The sequence below is a fragment of the Solanum dulcamara genome, chromosome 9 (genome assembly GCF_947179165.1).
Source record: "Solanum dulcamara chromosome 9, daSolDulc1.2, whole genome shotgun sequence".
NCBI lineage: Eukaryota > Viridiplantae > Streptophyta > Magnoliopsida > Solanales > Solanaceae > Solanum > Solanum dulcamara.
In genome coordinates, this window is record NC_077245.1 from 8,519,511 (window position 1) to 8,539,960 (window position 20,450).

The window sequence follows — 20,450 nt, forward strand, 5'->3', positions numbered from 1 at the left end:
CTGTTGGCCAAATCGGCAAACTGGAGGTCTCCTCGCCAACCTATTCGGTGGGTCGCCAAAAAAGAGATTTAGATTGTCAAAATATTCAGAGTTTGAAGGTGTTCAGAGCCATTTGGCAAGCTAGATCGGCTATTTGCCTAGCTATTTTATGAGTCACCAAATTGGCAGTGAGCTCACCGAATATGACTGTCCGGACATGCTTCCGTAAAACAATCATAACTTTCTACTACAAACTCTAAATGATGCAAATTTGGCGTTTCGCCAGTTTAGAATTGTTCAACGCCGGCGAAACACAGGTCCAAGATATAATGTCAAATAAAATTAAAATGATCATAACTTTTGGTTAGGATCTCATTTTGACATAATCTTGGTGATGCTGAAAAGAAGACTCGTAATCACATAGTTTGTAGGATCATTGAATTTGTTTGACTAATCTAACAGTGTAATCACATGTTTATGAAACACGAACTACACCAATAATAGTCACAGTCTATAATAGCGTACCTGTTACAGAAGTTTGTTCCTTTTTGAAGAAGAAGTCTACACAAGAATCTTCAATAGAACTTTAAGAATTGGAGAAGAAAGAAGGAAGAAATCAAGAATAAAAGCATCATTTTTTTTAAGATTGCCCTTTTATAGAAGTAAAGAGATACAACTTTTCAGAAACATTCTGAATAGTTGTGTCTCTTCCCTTATTTAAATAAATTTGAATCGACCTACATGGGTGCCCCAAATTTAATTCCTTCAGGGTGATAGTGGAATTTAACCCAAAAACATATTAACTTCTTTGTCGGAAGTGACATAGAAGCTTAAGTCATGTATTTCTTCTCCTATATGATATTTTTAGCTTGGACACATTTTTAAAAAAATATTTATTTCTAAAAATTAAAGAACATATATTTTTACCAAGGTACTCCAAATCAAAGAGAAGCTAATTAATGATTTTTGTTTTTATGTAAACAAGAATTATTTTTGGAAGAATAAGATTAGTTTCTTCTTGAAATCCTAAAACATCACTTAATTATTTTGGAATGTATGAGGAGTAATTAATTAGTTATTTCCTTCTTATATTTTTACTTGTTCATATTTGATTTGACACAACTTTTATTAACTTAATTACCCTTAATGAATAACTTTTGAAAAAGATGTAATTTTTTTTAGTTTCTTGATTATATAAAACTCTCTTTATTTAGATAATAGTAAAATTGGAAGAACTTCATAACGCCTTCTTGATTATCTATAACACCAGTTATTTTGAAACAAAATGAGAAGGTAAAAACATCAATTATTTTGAAATAGAGAGTGGCAATGACTATAAATAATAATACGAGTAAATTTAAAATTAAATGATGAATAATTATCTTTTGATCGATAATAAATATAGTGGATAAGTAAAAATAGACGGATGGAGTAACAATTTAGTAAATCTTTATATGCAATTACAATATGAACAATACAAATATGTTTATGGACATGAAGATCCATTTAATTGAGAAACGAATTACTCTACTTAATTCCATTGCTTGTGCCTTAAATTAAGCAGGCAAATGTAATTGTCACACTCACTCACTCACATGAAGTTAAAGACAGTAGTTAATGAATCTCTCATGGAAGTGAAGTACAAGAAATCTTAGACAAAGATCTTAATTTCCCCATGTGCATTTGTTCTTTTCTTCACTATTTAGTCAGACAATATGCTTTTGAGTTTTGCCCCTTACCCACGTTTAATGTATTTTGATTATCACGTTCCTTAATTATCTGTCGATTTCTCCTTAATTATTAATTTTTTTTAAGAAACATAATTTTATTGACAAAAATTTTGTGGATACAAATTTGTTTATCCCTTGATTCTTCTCTCCTAAGATTTTTTCGTGATTCGAGGGTCATTAATAATGTATTTCTCGAACTAGGATGATTTAGACTTGATCTCCATGAAAGAATTTGTGAAGTATTTAATTATCAAGAAAAGTCTAACATATTTCGATCTCTTTATAAATATCCAAGAGTTTACGGGATATTCAAGATTATTAAAGTTAATTTTCGATGTCAGAAATTTGACTTTATAATGTAACATTTACAATATTTAGTTGATTTTAATGAAACAAAGGATATTGTTGATGAAATTGATCTTACATCGGTTTGGGAAGAAAATCTTTAAATTCTTATAAAGTTTGAACAATTCAAGATTTTTAAATTAGATTTTGGATGCGAGTTAGACTTAAGATCTAAGTTATAACACGATATTAGAGTCAGACTCATTGAATTTAGTATGGGACCCCTAGATTGTGCGGAAGTTGTGAATATATACTCTCAATCCTTGAATATCACGCTCTATACTAGACAATGAAATTCAGGATAAAGAATATCCGATTCAAGAGGTGAAAAGGTATTGAGGATGAAAATTCTAAACTCCTTATAAAATTTGGGTTAATCTTCTGCCCAAAACTTAATTTGACAAATAATTTTATAACCTTACCGATACTAGAGGTAAAATTTAGTGACAATACAAATAATGTGCCAAATTACCCCCCCAACGCCCTTAATTATATGAGCAATGACTTGTTCCTAGTGGATTTTTATTGATGCTTGAAACTCTTAATACTGGTTTAGTATGTAGGTTTGTTAGAAAACTTTAAAGAAATCATCCAAGATCACAAGTAAATCATTATACAGAGATATGAATCTATAAGAGTGAAAAGGGAACACTATCTTTGTTTCATTATCATAACTTGTTTGAAGAACTTAATCTTCTAAACAATGAAGATTGCTTTGAAGGGTTTTTTTCTGAGATGGAGGGAAAGGAGAAAAAATGTGTCTTCTAATTTAAGGACCAAATCTTTTTAAGGAACTTGAAGTGGCTTTTCAGAAAAGATACATTTTCTTATAAGGTTTTATCATATTTAAAGAAAAGGCTGTGAGTTTTAACTCTTCTAAAATTAAATTCATACTAATAAATATTTATATTTTAGTCCCAAACATATAACACTTATTAGATTAAAAAATTGGCTTCTTCAAATTAATAACAATATATCTATATACAAATATATTAATATTTGAGTCCATAAAATAAAAATTACTAGTAATTTGTAGAAACTAATACAGAGTCATGATATGGACATCATTATTAATAATATATAATAAAAATATGGTACAGTTACATCCACCATAACTAAAACATAACCTAACGATCAAAACAAAATGCAAGATACAAACTAAATTCTCAATATATAATTTTTTTGGTGCTATTAATCAATGTCACTTTATGAATTAAAGTATTCAACGTTTATGTAAAATATGAGAACAAAGTCTCATATGGATAAGTAAATAACACTTTGATGCACAAAGTATTTCACGATAGCAAAATTTGAGAAAAAATTGCATCATAAAAAATGTGACATAGATAATCTACTTTAAGCAAACATTAATAATTATTTTTACAAATTAAATCCATAATTATAAATTATATTTAAACAACTTTAAGCAAATATTAATAATTATTTTTACAAATTAAATCTATAATTATAAATTACACTTAAACATTTTTATTGTTACTACCGGACTTTCCTTTACAAGGTAGGGAGATAATACTTAATGATGAATACCATATATGGAATTAAATGAAATAATACTTAATGATGAGTATCATGTAATCGAATTAAATTTCTTCTGTTATGATGTGAGACACGTAGCTCACTTATATTGGCACTGTTGAATGATCTATTATATTAGTATTAAAGTTTTGTGGTGTTTTCTGTACTTTGTGCTCCTTTTTTTATTCTCTTCTTTTTGTGTGTGTTTTGGGGTGGGGCAGGGGGTGGGGGAAGGGGACTAGTGGTTTCATCTTCCAGTAAAAAAAAATAAAATTCAAAAGAGTCGATAATTCTGTTGCCTTTTATTTTCAGATCTATCACAATAGAAAATTTTAAAAAGCCTCCAAGTGATCGATGGGTGATGAAATTGGTTAAGAATCATTAGATTTCATGTTTAAATTTTTGTCGAGACATAATTTCTTCTCATGATCTCAATTATTTATATAAAATTATTCGATATATATATATATATGTTGACGGTAAATAACTCTAAATATAATTTTACTTCAAAATTTGCATTTCTCTAGAACAATAATATTATATTTTACAAATAAATAAACAATTTATTGATGTGAAAGACATGTTTAAAGTTTTCTGATGTACAAGGTAATCTAAAATGATTTTATTTCATGCTTTTCACTATCTCCATATATATCGCTCTTCAAATTAAGGAACAATATATCATTTCCACTTTAAAATGAAGTAATTTAAAGATAAAATGTAAAAGATTAAGAAAATGTAATAGGTATATACTTAGGCATCTTATGCTAGTTAACTAGAAAAATAATTAAGTACTCCAATCATAATTATATTGCGATTTGCGAGGGTATGACCCCTCTAATTATCTAATTGCGTTCCTACGATATGCTTTATATTAGTCAAATATAGATGTTATAACTTATAATTCAACTTTTATCCAAGAATATACGAGAGTAACCAAGTTGAAAATGATTACTTGAGTAATTGGATAACATAATTGTTTAAAAATTGAAAGGTATTATGAAGTGGATTGTCCACTTAAACTTATTTTATACACGTGGGGCCCACTGAAAGTGGGCAACCCATTAATTTTCTTCTTCCTTTAGCCATCTATATGTGTATAAATACCCTTAACATCGAAATGATGAAAAACACAGATATAGAAGAAGAAAACATACTGCTCTCTGTTTTTTCTTTTCTCCCTCTTTTATATTTTCCAAGTTACTTTATATTACAACACGTTATCAGCACGAGGCTCCGGCTAATTTTTCAAGGTAACAAAAGTGGTAAGAGTTTTATTTAATTTTATTTTTATAAAATGGCAAATATTTCCAAAATTGAATTTACTGCTCTTGATATCTCTGGAAAAGGTTACTCATCATGGGCACTAGATGCCGAAATTCATCTTGAATCGATGGGTCTGGCAGACACCATCAAAGATAATAACACAGCATCTAGTCAAGACCGTGCAAAAGCTATGATTTTCCTCCGCCCCCATCTTGACGAGGGTCTTAAATTACAATATCTTACATTAAAAGATCCCTTGATATTGTGGAAAAATTTAAAAGAAAGGTATGACCACCTGAAGTTGGTCATGCTTCCACAAGCACGTTATGACTGGTTAAATCTGAGACTGATGGACTTTAAAAATATAACTGAATATAATTCTGCTTTATTTAGAATTATAGCTCAGTTAACTTTATGCGGAGATGAAATCACGGAACAAGATAAACTTGAAAAAACATACTCCACATTTCCACCCGCGAATATGCTCCTGCAGCAGCAATATCGCGAAAAAGGCTTTACAAAATATTCTGAATTATTATCTCACTTACTTATTGCTGAACGCCATAATGAATTATTAATGAAAAATCATGATAGTCGGACCGTTGGTTCCTTGCCACTCCCTGAAGTGAATCAGACAAATTATAACCATCGAGAAAGATGTCATGACCCCAGTCGTGGTCGTGGTCGTGGTCATGGGCGACAAAGAAATTATAATCATGATGCTCGGCTGGCACCGAGAAATGATCAGCAATATAAAAGGCAGGGTAAAAAGCCAGAAGCTTTACCCAAGAAAAATTCAGAAAGTGTATGCCATAGATGTGGAGGTGTGGGGCACTGGTCGCGGACTTGCCGGTCGTCAAAACGCTTAGTTCAGCTATATCAAACATCGTTAAAAAGGGCAGAAAATAATCTAGAGACAAATTTCATCTCTGAGGACAATATTGAGCCCATGCATCTGGATGTAGTTGATTTCTTTAATTTTCCAGAAGTAAACATAAATGTTGATAAGCCCGATAATATTTAAATAATTCTCTTTGTTGTTGTATGTATTAAATATTATGTTTGTATTTTTCTAGATTCATGTAATAAAATAAAATTTTGTATAATAAATTCTGTATTAATTATAATATTTACTTTCTTTCCTTTTGAAGAAAATATGGAAATGCCTCAAATTTTATTTGGATCAATGATCAATCAAGAAGATATTTGTGTAATTGATAGTGGAACAACTCATGCTATTTTTAAAGACGAGAAATATTTTTCCAACTTGCTTAGAAGAAAAGCTAATGTTACTACGATATCTGACAATTTCAAAATGATTGAAGGCTCCGGAAGAGCTACTATAATTCTGCCTAAGGGGACAAAAATTATTATAGAAGATGCCCTATTCTCTTCTAAATCCCCAAGAAACTTGTTAAGTTTTAAAGATATCCGCAGAAATGGATATCATATTGAGACACTAACTGAAATAAATACTGAATATCTTGGTATAACCAAGAGTGTCTCAGGCCAGAAATATATTTTGGAAAAATTACCAACTCTGTCATCTGGCCTATATTATGCAAAAATTAGTGTAATTGAAACACATATAATCGTAAACCAGAAGTTTACTGATCCAAATATATTTGTGCTATGGCATGATTGAATAGGTCATCCTGGATCAATAATGATCAGACGAATTCTTGAAAATTCAACTGGACATCCGTTAAAGAACCAGAAGATTCTTACAAATAATGAATTTTCATGTGCTGCTTGTTATCAAGGCAAATTAATTGCCAGACCATCGACCCTGAAGGTCGGCATCAAATCTCCTGGATTTTTAGAGCGTATACATGGAGATATATGTGGCCCTATTCATCCACCTAGTGGGTTGTTTAGATATTTTATGGTCCTAATAGATGCATCATCTAGATGGTCTCATGTGTGCCTGTTATCATCTCGCAACCTGGCGTTTGCGAAGTTGTTAGCACAAATAATAAGATTGAGAGCGCAATTCCCAGATTATCCAATTAAGGCCATTCGCCTTGATAATGCTGAAGAATTTACATCCCAAGCATTTAATGATTATTGCTTATCAATTGGGATAAAAATTGAATATCCTGTTGCTCATGTTCATACTCAAAATGGCCTTGTAGAGTCATTTATAAAGCGCCTACAACTGATAGCAAGACCTCTACTAATGAAAACAAAATTGCCAATTACTGTTTGGGGTCATGCTATCTTACATGCAGCAGCACTTGTACGTCTCAGACCGACACATTATAATAAATACTCTCCATCGCAATTAGTATTTGGTCATTAACCAAATATAGTCCATTTAAGAATTTTTGGTTGTGCGGTATACGTGCCTGTAGCACCACCACAACGTACAAAAATGGGCCCTCAACGAAGGTTGGGCATATATGTTGGGTTTTACTTACCTTCCATAATTCGATACCTTGAACCGTTGACTGGAGACTTATTCACTACTCGATTTGCAGATTGTCGGTTTGATGAAATAATTTTCCCGCCATTCGAAGGAGAGAAAAAAGAACCCGAAAAAAAAAAAAGAAATTGCGTGAAAAATTTCATCACTATCACATTTTGATCCACGTACCCGCACATGTGAGCAGAAGGTCCAGAAGATCGTCCACTTACAGAAAATAGCAAATCAAATGCCAGATGCATTTACTGATTTGAAACGGATAACTAAGTCACATATCCCTGCAGTGAATGTGCCTATCCGTATTGATGTCCCTAAAGGACCATCTACTAGTATCATAGCTTCTGAATTCCAAACACGCCTGAAGCGTAGTAGACCATTGGGTTCAAAGGATAAAAATCCTAGAAAAAAAAGCGTAAGAAATAATAAATATGATACTACACATGAACTTCCTGAAGAAGGTCAAGTTTTGAGTATTGCTAATATTCCTGAAGAAATCAGTGAACCCGAGACTCAAGTGAATGAAGAACTTTCAATAAGTTCTATCGGTGATGAGATAAATTTAGATCGATAGAAAATTACGGTGGATAATATTTTTGCATATAATGTTGCAATTAACCTTATGCAAGATAGTGAAAGTCTTGAGCCTAAATCCGTCGAAGAATGTCGACGTAGATGTGATTGGCCAGAATGGCAAAAGGCAATTCAATCAGAATTAGACTCGCTTGCTAAATGTGAGGTTTTTGGACCAGTAGTCCAAACCCCTGAAGGTGTAAAACCAGTTGGTTACAAATGGGTTTTTGTGCGAAAACGAAATGAGAAAAATGAAATTGTAAGATACAAGACACGTCTTGTTGCACAAGGATTCTCTCAAAGACCCGGGGTCAACTATGAAGAAACATATTCACCAGTTATGGATGGAATAACTTTTCGATATCTCATCAGTTTAGCTGTACATAAAAATCTTGAAATACATCTAATGGATGTAGTTACAGCTTACCTTTATAGTTCACTTGATAATGAAATTTACATGAAAATTCCAGATGGATTAAAATTGCCTGAAGCATGTAAAAAGTCTCGGGAAATGTACTCAATAAAACTGCAAAGATCATTATATGGTTTAAAACAATCAGGGCGTATGTGGTATAATCGCCTCAGTGAGTACTTGATAAATGAAGGCTATATAAATGATGTCATTTGCCCATGTATTTTTATTAAGAAAACGGAATCAGAGTTTGTGATACTCGCCGTTTATGTTGATGACATAAATCTCATTGGAACCCCTAAAGAGGTCCAAAAGGCGATTGAATATCTAAAGAAAGAATTTGAAATGAAAGATCTCGGAAAGACAAAACTTTGTCTAGGCCTACAAATTGAACATTTAGCAAACGAAGTTTTTGTCCATCAATCTGCCTACACTGAAAAGATCTTAAAAAGATTCTACATGGACAAAGCACATCAATTAAGTACTCCAATGATTGTTCGATCACTTGAAGTGGAAAAAGATCAATTTCGACCTCCAGAAGAGGATGAAGAAATTCTTGGTCCTGAAGTACCATATCTCAGTGCTATTGGTGCACTTATGTATCTTGCTAACGCAACTAGGCCTGATATAACATTTTCTGTTAATTTGCTAGCAAGGTATAGTTCTTCCCCAACGCGAAGGCATTGGAACGGTATCAAACACATTTTGCGATACCTGAAGGGTACGATTGATATGAGTTTGTTTTATACTAACAAAGGTTGCGCAGACCTTATTGGTTATGCAGATGCAGGTTATTTATCGGACCCACATAAAGCCCGATCTCAAACAAGCTATCTATTTACACACGGAGGAACTGCTATATCATGGCGATCTACAAAGCAGTCCATTGTTGCTACTTCTTCAAATCATGCTGAAATAATAGCAATTCACGAAGCAAGTAGAGAATGTGTGTGGTTGAGATCGATGATACAGTTCATCAAAGAAAGATGTGGCCTGGAAAATGATGTCAAAGTACCCACAATTATATTCGAAGACAATGTCGCGTGCATAACTCAATTGAAAGGTGGCTTCATAAAAGGAGACAGAACGAAACATATTTCACCAAAATTATTCTTCACACATGATCTTCAGAAGAATGGTGATATTGATGTACAACAAGTTCGTTCAAGTGATAATCTTGCAGATTTATTCACAAAGACATTACCAACATCAACTTTTGAGAAATTAAGATATAAAGTTGGAATGCGCCGTCTCCAAAATATCAAATGAAGCTTTCATCAGGAGGAGTAAAATACGCGCTGCACTCTTTTTTCCTTAACCAAGGTTTTGTCCCACTGGGCTTTCCTGATAAGGTTTTTAATGAGGCAGCAATCAAGGCGTATTACAAGATATGTAAGACACAAGCTTTATGGATATTCATGATAAATATGTATATTATGTTTTGTAAAGTTTTTTTTTTACACGTGGACATCCAAGGGGGAGTATTATGAGGTGGATTGTCCACTTAAACTTATTTTATACACGTGGGGCCCACTGAAAGTGGGCAACCCACTAATTTTCTTCTTCCTTTAGCCATTTATATGTATATAAATACCCTTAACATCGAAAGGATAAAAACACAGATATAGAAGAAGAAAACATACTGCTCTCTGTTTTTTCTTTTCTCCCTCTTTTATATTTTCCAAGTTACTTTATATTACAACAAAAGGCAACTATATATAATATAGAGCTGTCTCTTTATTTGCTCTCATAAATCTACTTTTGTTTTGTTGTTGTTGGTATTCTTTTTATGGTAAAAGATTTGTGCACGTTTAGTGTTTATGCCAAATCGAGCAATTTAATCATAGCAATTACAAATAAAGTAAGAGTAATAAATGTGTGTAGAAAAAAGAAATGTCTTTGCATTCGGTTGTTGCGATTCAAACACATGACGCATATTGATATAATAGGTCTTATAGTGATTTGTCATTCGGCTATTTCATCATCGAGCCAAAAACACACATATCACATAAACTTATGTTATTCCTTTTAACATCTGTCATCATCCCCTTTATTTTAATATAAGATTGGCCTAAAATATTGATCATGTATTCTCCTTCTTCAAAATATTATCAATCTAGAAGCCTATCAATCCTTCTTCTCGACCCACCCACGTTGGTCCTCCTCCATCATAAGCGTCACGTTGATTATTCAATATAAATGCCAAATACAAATAATTTTTACCATATTTTTATTTCCACAACGAGGTCACCAAAGCTTTGAAGTCTTGCAGATGGAAAGGTATAAAGTTTTTCTTTTTCTTTTTTAAAAAAGAGGATTTTATTTTGGGGGTTGGGGAGTGGGGGGGGGGGAGTGAAGTAAGGAATGCAAGGAAGGTTGCGTTTTCCTTGCTATTTTGTATTCTCTCTAATGAGAGGGTGCAATTCTATAATACTTTTTTCTTCTAATAAATTATATCATTAGCATGAATCTTTCACACAATAAATATGAGTTCAATATATTTCTGAAAACGTTTACACTGCTTCTAATTATTTCATATTATAAAACAGATTTACACAAAACTCTTTTACTCCTCAAACTAAAAAAGATGCTTTTAGGCTGTTAGCTATAGCTAAAGTTGAGTCCATGTTTTGAATTGATCAAAAATGATAATGGTGACAGATCAAAAGAAGCAAACTAATTAAAAGATTACGGTAATCAATTACAAATTAAGGTGGCATTAATGGCTTCTTATACTAAAATAAATTAAAAGAGAAACAATTAAACCTACAAGCATGTAAACAATTGTTTTATTATTATTAATAGTCCAATTTTGATGACATTCTATATATAATAATAAAATTGATATATGGTCCATACTATTAAACAAAAATCATTATAAGCAAATTACTTTAACGGGATCAGTCTGAATAGACAAATAAACAATAGCAAGGGTAGTGTACATAGGCTGCCCATGCCTAGCCCTAGTACATACATTGAATGACATTTTTGAGACATTGCTTTTGGACTTCACATTTTCCACATAATATAATGAAAAGATTACTTATTTCAACAAGATCATATATATGTATATATACACATACATAAACACATCAAAATGATAACTATACGATATTACTCTTTCTATATAACTTTAATTATTGATATAGTGACTGACATAGAGCGTTACATATGTATGAACGCATTATATATACATATATAATGATTTCACGCAATTAATTCTAACATTTTGACTTTTTCTTGGTCCCTTGGCTAACTTCAATCCTTAAGAACAACATATATACTAATGTACGAATAAAGATAGAAAGTTGATTTCTAATCGTAACTAAATCTTCAAGTTTTTATTTGTAAAGAAGAAAATGAAGCAAAATATTTCTTATTTCTTTTCGATTCCTGTCAAAAAGGAATAATTGGAATAGAGGATTCATATCTTTTATTTTTTTCTTAAAAAAAAATAAGTTTTTATGTTATTTCGTACTATACAGTTCGAAATGCTTCGGGGAGTTGAAAATAACCATAGATTCGAAGATTTTCGAATAGGGCAACCCTTTCGAACTGCTGCTGAATCCATGGACTGGCAAGAGACAACCCAACTTTCTATTCACTCGTGGAATCCGGGCGATTGGGTGGGGGGAGGGGTTTCAATGTCATTTATATATTCAACCCAAAGATACATATATAAAAGAAAATGAACATTCTTTTACTTCTATTAATAAAAAATGTTACGTGTGTTAGTATGTCATGATTCCGTGATGTGTTTATATTTTTGGAAATACTTTACAACTTGTGTGTTATTTCATACTAAAATTTTATAGGATTCACACTAATCTTAACTCTTAGCGAAGTAATAACTTCTTAATTAAATAGTTCAATAACAAGTGGATTTTTTTTAAATATATATTAGATTCCTTGTTGGGTATACAATAGAAAGGATAATGCCAATTTTTCTTGTGAAAACTATGACAAACTTAGAAGTATTCTAAGGCATATATCATGTCAATTACTAAGGTGGTGATTAATTGTAAGCAATAGCTCGCTCAGGTCATCTTGAGATCTGTTTTCATTCTGCAATTCCTTTAATATTCGTTTTTTTTTTTCCAATTATTCTATTACCATTTGAGGGAGGCTAGTATAAAAAAATACGTATTGAAAGTCAAAGACAGAAACAATCGATTCTAAATTATGATTACTATATTTTGAGCAATGTGCATGTGTATATATTTAATGACTTTTATTGTAATTTGGCTTTGAGCATTTTAATTTTATTAAGACGTAAATATCTTTTCTTGTTTGCAGGAACCAGTAAAAGAAGAAAGAAAAAAATGAAAGTTTTAAATGAGAAAAAAATAATCCAAATTGGTTGTGAATGTCATGAGTTGATTTAGCATAGAATCACTAAGCTTTTATCTATTATAACGACAAAGTCACATAATGTAATTAATCTAATGTGATAAAATTTTCATATCCACCATTTTTTTAGCAAAATATTTTTACTTGCGCATATAATTAATTATGCAAAATATTATCACCACTAATTCAAAAATTATTACATTTCACCGTATGTTAATTTCTATATCTCTGGAAACTTATCCTAAAAAAAACTTGGCAAGTTTATTTCTTAGTAATTTTTGTAAAATTTTCAAGTTTAAAGTTCAGAGTTTTGACAACTTGCTAATCATTAATTATTTACCTTGGATGGAAAAGAAATTGATTTTACGCATTTCCTTTTTATTATATTCTTAAAACTAGATTCTGATATTTCTTAGAGCTGTCTAATTCAATCTGAATACTAGTACTAGTAGTAAACTATTATTTTCATTCATTTTTACTTGTAACTATACTAAAAATATGTGTCTATTTTTTTTATTTGATTTAAAAAATTCAGAAATAATTTATTGTTTATACATATTTTATTCTTATCTCAAGTATTATTTTATTCTCTAACATTTAAATGTTTTATAATAATTAAAAATAATATTATGCCAAGTGAAACACCTACTAAATATGGATTTAGGATTATGAAATTCCCATAAGTGTTTGATTATTGATGGATAAATATGGATAATTAAGTTACAAAGAGGATCTACTAATCCTCTTTTGACCTTTTATACTATGTGTGTCTCACTGTAATTGGCCCATTATTCACTGATTTCTCTCTCTCATCCCACACTTATTATTTTTTATTTTTTTTCTATTCGATATCCAAAATTTAAGTTAAAGCACCAATTAAATTTGAATCACACACTCTAACACTCATTCGAAAATAACGTTTTCAATCAAATTTTCTCCATATACTCAAACCCAAACATTGAGCAAGGATGAAATAATCCACCGTTACCACAACCCATAGTCTCATCTCACATTTGTTATCACTCTTTGCTTAGTGCGCAAAACCCCAACTATGAATAATAATTACGGTATATAAATGTCATTAAAAAAGCCAAGAGCTTAACCCCCAACAAGCTCAGAGATTTCAACTTTCAAGAATCTAACACAGTTACGAATTCCACGCAACAAAGAATCAAAAGCAGCCATAAATATCAAAAGGGTGTGTGAGATTTTGTGTTCTTGAAAGAAAGAAAGAGAAAAGGGTGGTGTTGAAGATGCAGAAGAAAAGGTGGAGGAAAGTGGCTACTGTGCGCAAGATGTTAACTTTTGGCATAGCTGCAATAGCCCTTGTGGCTCTTCTATATGTTCATGTCGAATTTCCTGCATCAGAAGTTACCAAGTTGCCTGATAAACTTCCCACGGTACATTTCTTCAACTGTAATTTCTTCCTCTATTGGGTTTTCTATTATCTTTGTTTTCTCTATTTTTACTAATTATTGAGTATGGAAACGGTGTCACATAGAGCGAAATCGATATTGAGGATTCATATACCTGAAATCAGATGCTTTGGGATTGAGGTGTAATTTCTTGTTATGATTTATGGTATTTGGTCTGATAAAATTCGTGTTTTTCTAGTTTATTTGACTTATGTTCTTGATTCATTGGTGCAATCTGGAAATGGAACTTAACTGAAATTGAAGAAAAATTAATGCAGGGAAGGCGAAAACAGGGCGAAATTAAGAGCTGAGCTAGAAACTAGGGCTATTTCATTTCTCAAAATATAGTTAAGGGATTACAAGTGGGTTTATTTGTTGATCTAAAATAGCTGCAACTGTCAATGCTAACTAGAAATTCAATTGTATCATTAATTTTCTGGATTTTGTCAATTTTTTCCTGTTTCGTGGGCGATGGTTGATGTTGAAAATACTTTTTTAGTATTTCTTTCATTTTTGACATTTGTTCTTGGTTATGGTTGTCCTTCAAGGTTTAGGTACTGATATGGGGTGTTTTATTGTTATAGCAACATGAATCTTCATACCAAAAGCTGAGTAGAGAGCGAAGCTGGATTCAAGAACTTGCCCCACCCCATTTGCCAAAGACTCCTCTTGCTGCTCGCAAGGTTTATAATCCTTCAAAAATATATTTTGCTGTATCTTTCAACAACCACAACATATCCAGTGTAATCCCACAAAGTGGGGTCTTGAAAAACTGTTCTTTCTTTGAGTAAATTGGGTTTATGATGGCATTAGTGTTGGATCTGGCATGATTTGACATGCGTTTGTAGACATTCGACATAGGACTATGTAAATATATAGTTATGCATATTTCATGTTCACTCCTTTAGTTTGACAGTTAGATGTTGCAAGTCGGAATGGGAGTCTGGACAAGTTATGGAAACCGCCCCCAAATCGTGACCATGTTCCTTGTGTTGCTGCAAGTCCATTATATACACGTAAGCAACTCCTTGTTCCCATACAATACAATATTAGAGAGTAGCTTTGTTCATTCTTGAATCAAATGTATATGATTTTTCTATGTTGCTTATCTTTATTTGCAATTTACCTCCAGCTCCTCCAGAGTCCCGAGGCTACCTGCTGGTTCATGCCAATGGTGGGCTCAATCAGATGAGAGCTGGGGTCTGTATTCTTTGCATCTCTTTTCTTTTTCACATATTAATGATGTCTGTTTCTCTTTCAATTTCAGGATTATTATTTTCTTTTTTCCTTTCAGTATCATGCTCCACTGGAATACTTATTTGTTGGACAATACACTAAATTTAAAGATCCAAATGACTAAAACATAAGTATTGGACTTAATCCTTTATGTAACTATTAGAAGTTAGGATTTGTTCTTTTGGAGGAAAGAAATGATTCAAAAAGTTTAGTGCTAAGACTTACCTTCTTTCATTCATTTTGTTGAATAACTGATGGCTGGTTATCATAACCCAAGCCATCTATCTCCAGACATTACTTTTACTCGTAGAAAATGGTGTTGTGTTTCCTTTTCTATGGGTTGGTGGGAGGGAAATGAGTGGAAGTCTGTTATGTTAAATATGCATCTTTAGTTAATCATAATCAAACTCAGCATGAGTTTCTTCAATTGATGTCTTATGTCCCTTATTTCTAGCATTGGGTTACATTTCAATTCTTCTAGAAGACAATTTATCTCCCCTAAACCAGTATAAATGTTTGTTCCCAAATTTTTAGCTGCATATTAGTTAATTCTTTTCTTTATAAGGTGATTGGTCCTTAATGAATATTTTTTGTTTTGTTGTGGATTCATATAAATTTTGTCATCCAGGCAAAGTTCACACAATGTATGCATAAAACATTTACTTGTCATTGCTTGTGGCTTTCTGCTGAAAGCAATGTTTGTTGTATTGCAGATATGTGACATGGTTGCTGTTGCTCGTATCATAAATGCTACTCTTGTGATCCCTGAGCTTGATAAGCGCTCACTTTGGCAGGACTCTAGGTGTGTAATGTCTCATTTTGAACTGTTGGTTGCAAGGGGATCAGCATCCTTTTCATCCTTAAAGATTTGAGTGTATTATACTTGCTGCATAAATTGTGCATAAACTGATAAAATTTACTCTTCTATGCTTGAATTGCAGCAACTTTTCCGATGTCTTTGATGAAGAACATTTTATTGATTCTTTGAAAAACGATGTAAATGTTGTCAAAAAACTACCAAAGGAACTAGCATCTGCAACTAAAGCAGTTAAGCACTTTAGGAGTTGGTCTGGTGTGGATTACTATGAGGAAGAGATTGCACGACTGTGGGATGACTACCAGGTACGTAAAACTAATACGTGTACCAAGAAAGCAACAATGTTCATTTGTAACTAATGGATGCGATCTAATCTTTTTAGATCATTCGAGCTGCCAAGTCTGATTCAAGATTGGCGAATAATAACCTGCCTCCTGATATTCAGAAGTTGCGCTGTCGAGCTTGTTATGAAGCCCTTCGATTTGCTCCCATGATTGAAGCAATGGGAAAGGTCACCACTTATTGATGCTCAGTTAAAAACATGTTCAACTGTTTCTTTGCCCGAGCTATTCATTGATTCAACTTCTATTTACAGATGTTGGTTGATCGGATGAGATCATATGGCCCCTATATTGCTTTACATTTGCGATTTGAAAAGGACATGCTTGCTTTTAGCGGATGCACACATGATCTATCCCCAGAAGAAGCTGAGGAACTGAAGGCAATTAGGTAGATTATTATGACGTATAGTTATTTGATAGCCAGAACATATGCTTGTGATAAATTGTTGGCAAAAATCTGATCTCTTCAAGCAAAAGTTTGTATGCTAAGAAACAAGAACACTTTTTAATGCATACTGATTGGTACATTTCTTCGAAATCTATGATGTTGGCTTGTTTCTATGTGTAATGATTGGCCTGAATTGGAGCCCTTCCCCTGTCACATACACCAAGCTTACACCAAGCTTTTAGAAATGTTCTCTCCTTACTTTTATTTGCATTAGTAGCATGCTATTGACTAGATTGTTCGAATTTGTAATCTAATGACTCTCATTTCATTATCCTGATCATTTGTAGGGAAAACACCACATGGTGGAAAGTGAAAGACATTGACCCTGTAGAACAGAGAAGTAAAGGCTATTGTCCATTAACTCCAAGAGAAGTTGGACTATTCCTTTCCGCTCTTGGATTTCCATCAAACACTCCAATATATATTGCTGCTGGAGAGATATATGGGGGTGATTCCCATATGTCTGATCTGTTGTTGCGCTACCCCTTATTAATGAACAAGGTATATGGTCTGCAAACCTTCCTTGCATTGTTGCTTAAAATGTCTTGGATGATTTTTGTTAGTTAGATATCTCACATGATTGTGGATTTCTATGTAACTTTTAGTGGATTTTATGAATGTCCATGCCATAAACTCAGAAGGCAGAATAAGTGGTCAAAGATTGAAGAATTTGAAATGGGCCAATAGATCGTTTCAACATAAAAGGACAGCCCGGTGCACTAAAGCTCCCGCTATGCGCAAGGTCCGGGGAAGGGCCCGACCACAAGGGTCTATTGTATGCAGCCTTACCTTGCATTTCTGCCAGAGGCTCCCCTTCATAGTTTCAACATGATGAAATAATTTTATTGCAGGTGCTATCAAACACATCATATCACCACCCAAATTGATCCCAAAAAAAAACCCACCCAAATTGGGCCCATGACCCAGAACCTGATGGACTCGTTCATCGAACAAACCACTGTCTAATTTAAAGAAGATCAACACATCACCCTCAAGGCAATACTTAATATGTTTAAACACGCAATAGTGTCTCAACAACTTAAACATGATGATGAATAACCAAGACTTAACTGTAAGTACATTGAGTCACATTCCATTTAGTTCGCAACTCTAGAGTTGTTTTATATTCAAATTGAACTAAAATAGAACATGAAGATAGTTCTACGTAGACAAGGGAGGGATCACATGAAACTAATTCAAAAAACTCGATGTGCTAAAATTCTTGGCCTCAATGTCTGTATATGCGTGTGAAAAACATAGCTGATACAACTTAAGTTGGTCCAGTCAGCATAGTGATCAGAACATTTTCTAGAGTGAATTGGAATAAAATCATCCTCAAATTTTGCTAAATATTGATATCGTTGTTCTTTATAGTAGTATGCGTGGATCTTTGTTTTTGTGTTAGGCAAAAACAACTCGTGCTCATCGGCAAGTGAATAGAACAGAACTGGGAAAAAATAATATAATTTGTTTTGGATCTTTTGAAGAATTCGTTAAATTTTAACTGTAATGTGTCATAAAGAAAGCAGGTCACTCGGATATCCATTTCAAGCTCTGTCAATATTTGAAATGGCAATTGTGGTGTCCCCATTGAGATGAGCAAAGTCTCTAAAAACTCCAGCTATTCGGACCAAATTTGAAGTCATTGTTTTTCAATCAGGGAAGTCCATCTTCTTATTTGATGCTTCTTGAGATCCCAAAGAGAACTTATTTGATTAGTCTGTTCAGGTGCTGAATCTGCAGCATCAATATTGGCATCTAAGATCACTTCCGGTCCTAGGCTTTTTATTAGTTAGTCGAACGAATTGTTTATTTACCCTTTTCTCTTATGAATTTTAATTGAATATCAAGTTCGCGATTTCAATCTACCAAGGCATGTTCCTTCCATTCTCGATCCCATATGTATGAAGCAGATTTCCATAGAATTCATATAATCTCAAAAAAAAGTACTTCTGATCTATGTGCTAGGCTCTGCTTGCTTAATGAGTGATTTGTATCTTTCTTGCAGGAAAAGTTGGCTTCTATTGAGGAGCTTGAGCCATTCGTCAATCATGCATCTCAATTGGCCGCCCTAGACTATATCGTGTCTGTTGAGAGTGACATATTCATTCCTACGTACTCAGGAAATATGGCAAGAGCAGTTGAGGGACATCGTCGATTTCTGGGGCATAGGAAAACAATATCTCCTGATAGGCAAGACATCCTTTTTACACATGCTATATTCAGTATCTTTTAGTTCCCACTTAGTATTAGTCTGCTTGGAGGATTATAACTATCTCCTGCTAATACATTCCTTGTAATCACCAGGAGAACTCTTGTCCGGCTTTTTGACAAAATTGACCAGGGTACGATGAAAGAGGGGAAGAATCTGTCCAATCGCATTATTGAAATCCACAGGAGGCGGTATGTAAAATGTAGAGATATTTTTCTGTTTGTGAAATATAATCAGGGTGCTGATGCCATTATTTAGATGGTCCCGCCGATGTAGTAGTTAAATTTCTATATGAATTCTAACAGTTATCTGCATGCAATTATTCTTGTCCTATCTTTCCGGAGTCTGATGATGTACTTTCTTTGTCGTGTGTTTGGGCACTGGATGCTCTTAGAAGTCTTTTTTTTCTGGCACTGGCCAATAACGAGTGATATCTTTGTCACTTCCATTTTTAGATCTAAAAACTGAAACTATAATTTTGAGTTTTGTTTGCCCTTAACTACTTTTACAGTCCATCTTTGAAATCTTGTGACAATTAGCGCCTCTTGAATCTTGGTTCTAGTCTGTTGTTCCATCTGCATTGCGCAAACTCATTTTTCTTATGGTTATTAGATTGAAGATATGGGAACTTTTGGTAAGAACCAATACAAATTGGTATCTGATCTCATCTTTTTGTCTTTATTATTATTTATGATTGTGCAGGCAAGGATCGCCAAGAAAGAGGAAAGGGCCAATTTCAGGTACAAAGGGAACGGATAGGTTCCGTTCAGAGGAAGCATTTTATGTAAATCCTTTACCAGACTGTTTGTGTCGGAAGGAATCGTCATACAGGAATAATTCTCATAGTATCAGGTAGTTCAGATGAAGCCAAGTTCCATGTGGTTGCATTAGTGTTGCTGTTTCAGTCTTATTTTATTGACGCTGGAGCAGGCAACGAGCTGATTCGCATGCGAAATGTACATATACAATGAGAAGAGATTGTTCCAAGTGACTTATCGGTGTAGATGATCAAGGAAAATAGGTTTCTCCATTTAACAGAGAGAGGAGTTTGATTGAGATGAGGCTTTCCATGACGGGGAAGTTGATCATGTCAAATTTGTACAGACATTATGGAAGCCTGTTTTCTTATTTACACTTGGCTCTTTCTTTTTCTTTTTTTGGTGTATCTGTTTATTCTTGACATTTTCAACAAAAGCTAATCAATTCAGTTCTCTACAAAATCGTCTCCTTGTAAATGGTATCTCAAATCGAGCTATTCATGACTGCTACAATTGGCTCAACTCTCTGTAGAAAAAATTGTCCTTCCATTTTTCTAATAATGCTTAAATACAGTTACTTGAGACATGATTGAAATGGTCAAATAGCAGT

General features: G+C 33.1%; 1 protein-coding gene across 1 annotated transcript; it reads left to right on the forward strand.

Moving 5' to 3' along the window:
• The first annotated feature begins 13,590 nt into the window (after positions 1-13,590).
• On the forward strand, positions 13,591-20,302 carry LOC129904566 (O-fucosyltransferase 7-like). Its single transcript, XM_055980124.1, has 12 exons — positions 13,591-14,013; positions 14,613-14,711; positions 14,945-15,044; positions 15,161-15,228; positions 15,978-16,066; positions 16,206-16,386; positions 16,464-16,592; positions 16,677-16,810; positions 17,158-17,371; positions 18,879-19,063; positions 19,178-19,273; positions 19,785-20,302. Exons 1-12 carry the CDS (start codon positions 13,867-13,869, stop codon positions 19,936-19,938), a joined length of 1,596 nt encoding a protein of 531 aa, XP_055836099.1. The 5' UTR covers positions 13,591-13,866; the 3' UTR covers positions 19,939-20,302.
• The last annotated feature ends 148 nt before the right edge of the window (positions 20,303-20,450 follow it).

Excerpts from the sequence above, each read along its gene's own strand:
- LOC129904566 (XM_055980124.1), top strand. The coding sequence starts at position 13,867 with ATGCAGAAGAAAAGGTGGAGGAAAGTGGCTACTGTGCGCAAGATGTTA. Across the intron at positions 16,593-16,676 it reads TGATTGAAGCAATGGGAAAG|ATGTTGGTTGATCGGATGAG; the intron begins GTCACCACTTAT and ends TTCTATTTACAG. Across the intron at positions 16,811-17,157 it reads GAGGAACTGAAGGCAATTAG|GGAAAACACCACATGGTGGA; the intron begins GTAGATTATTAT and ends GATCATTTGTAG.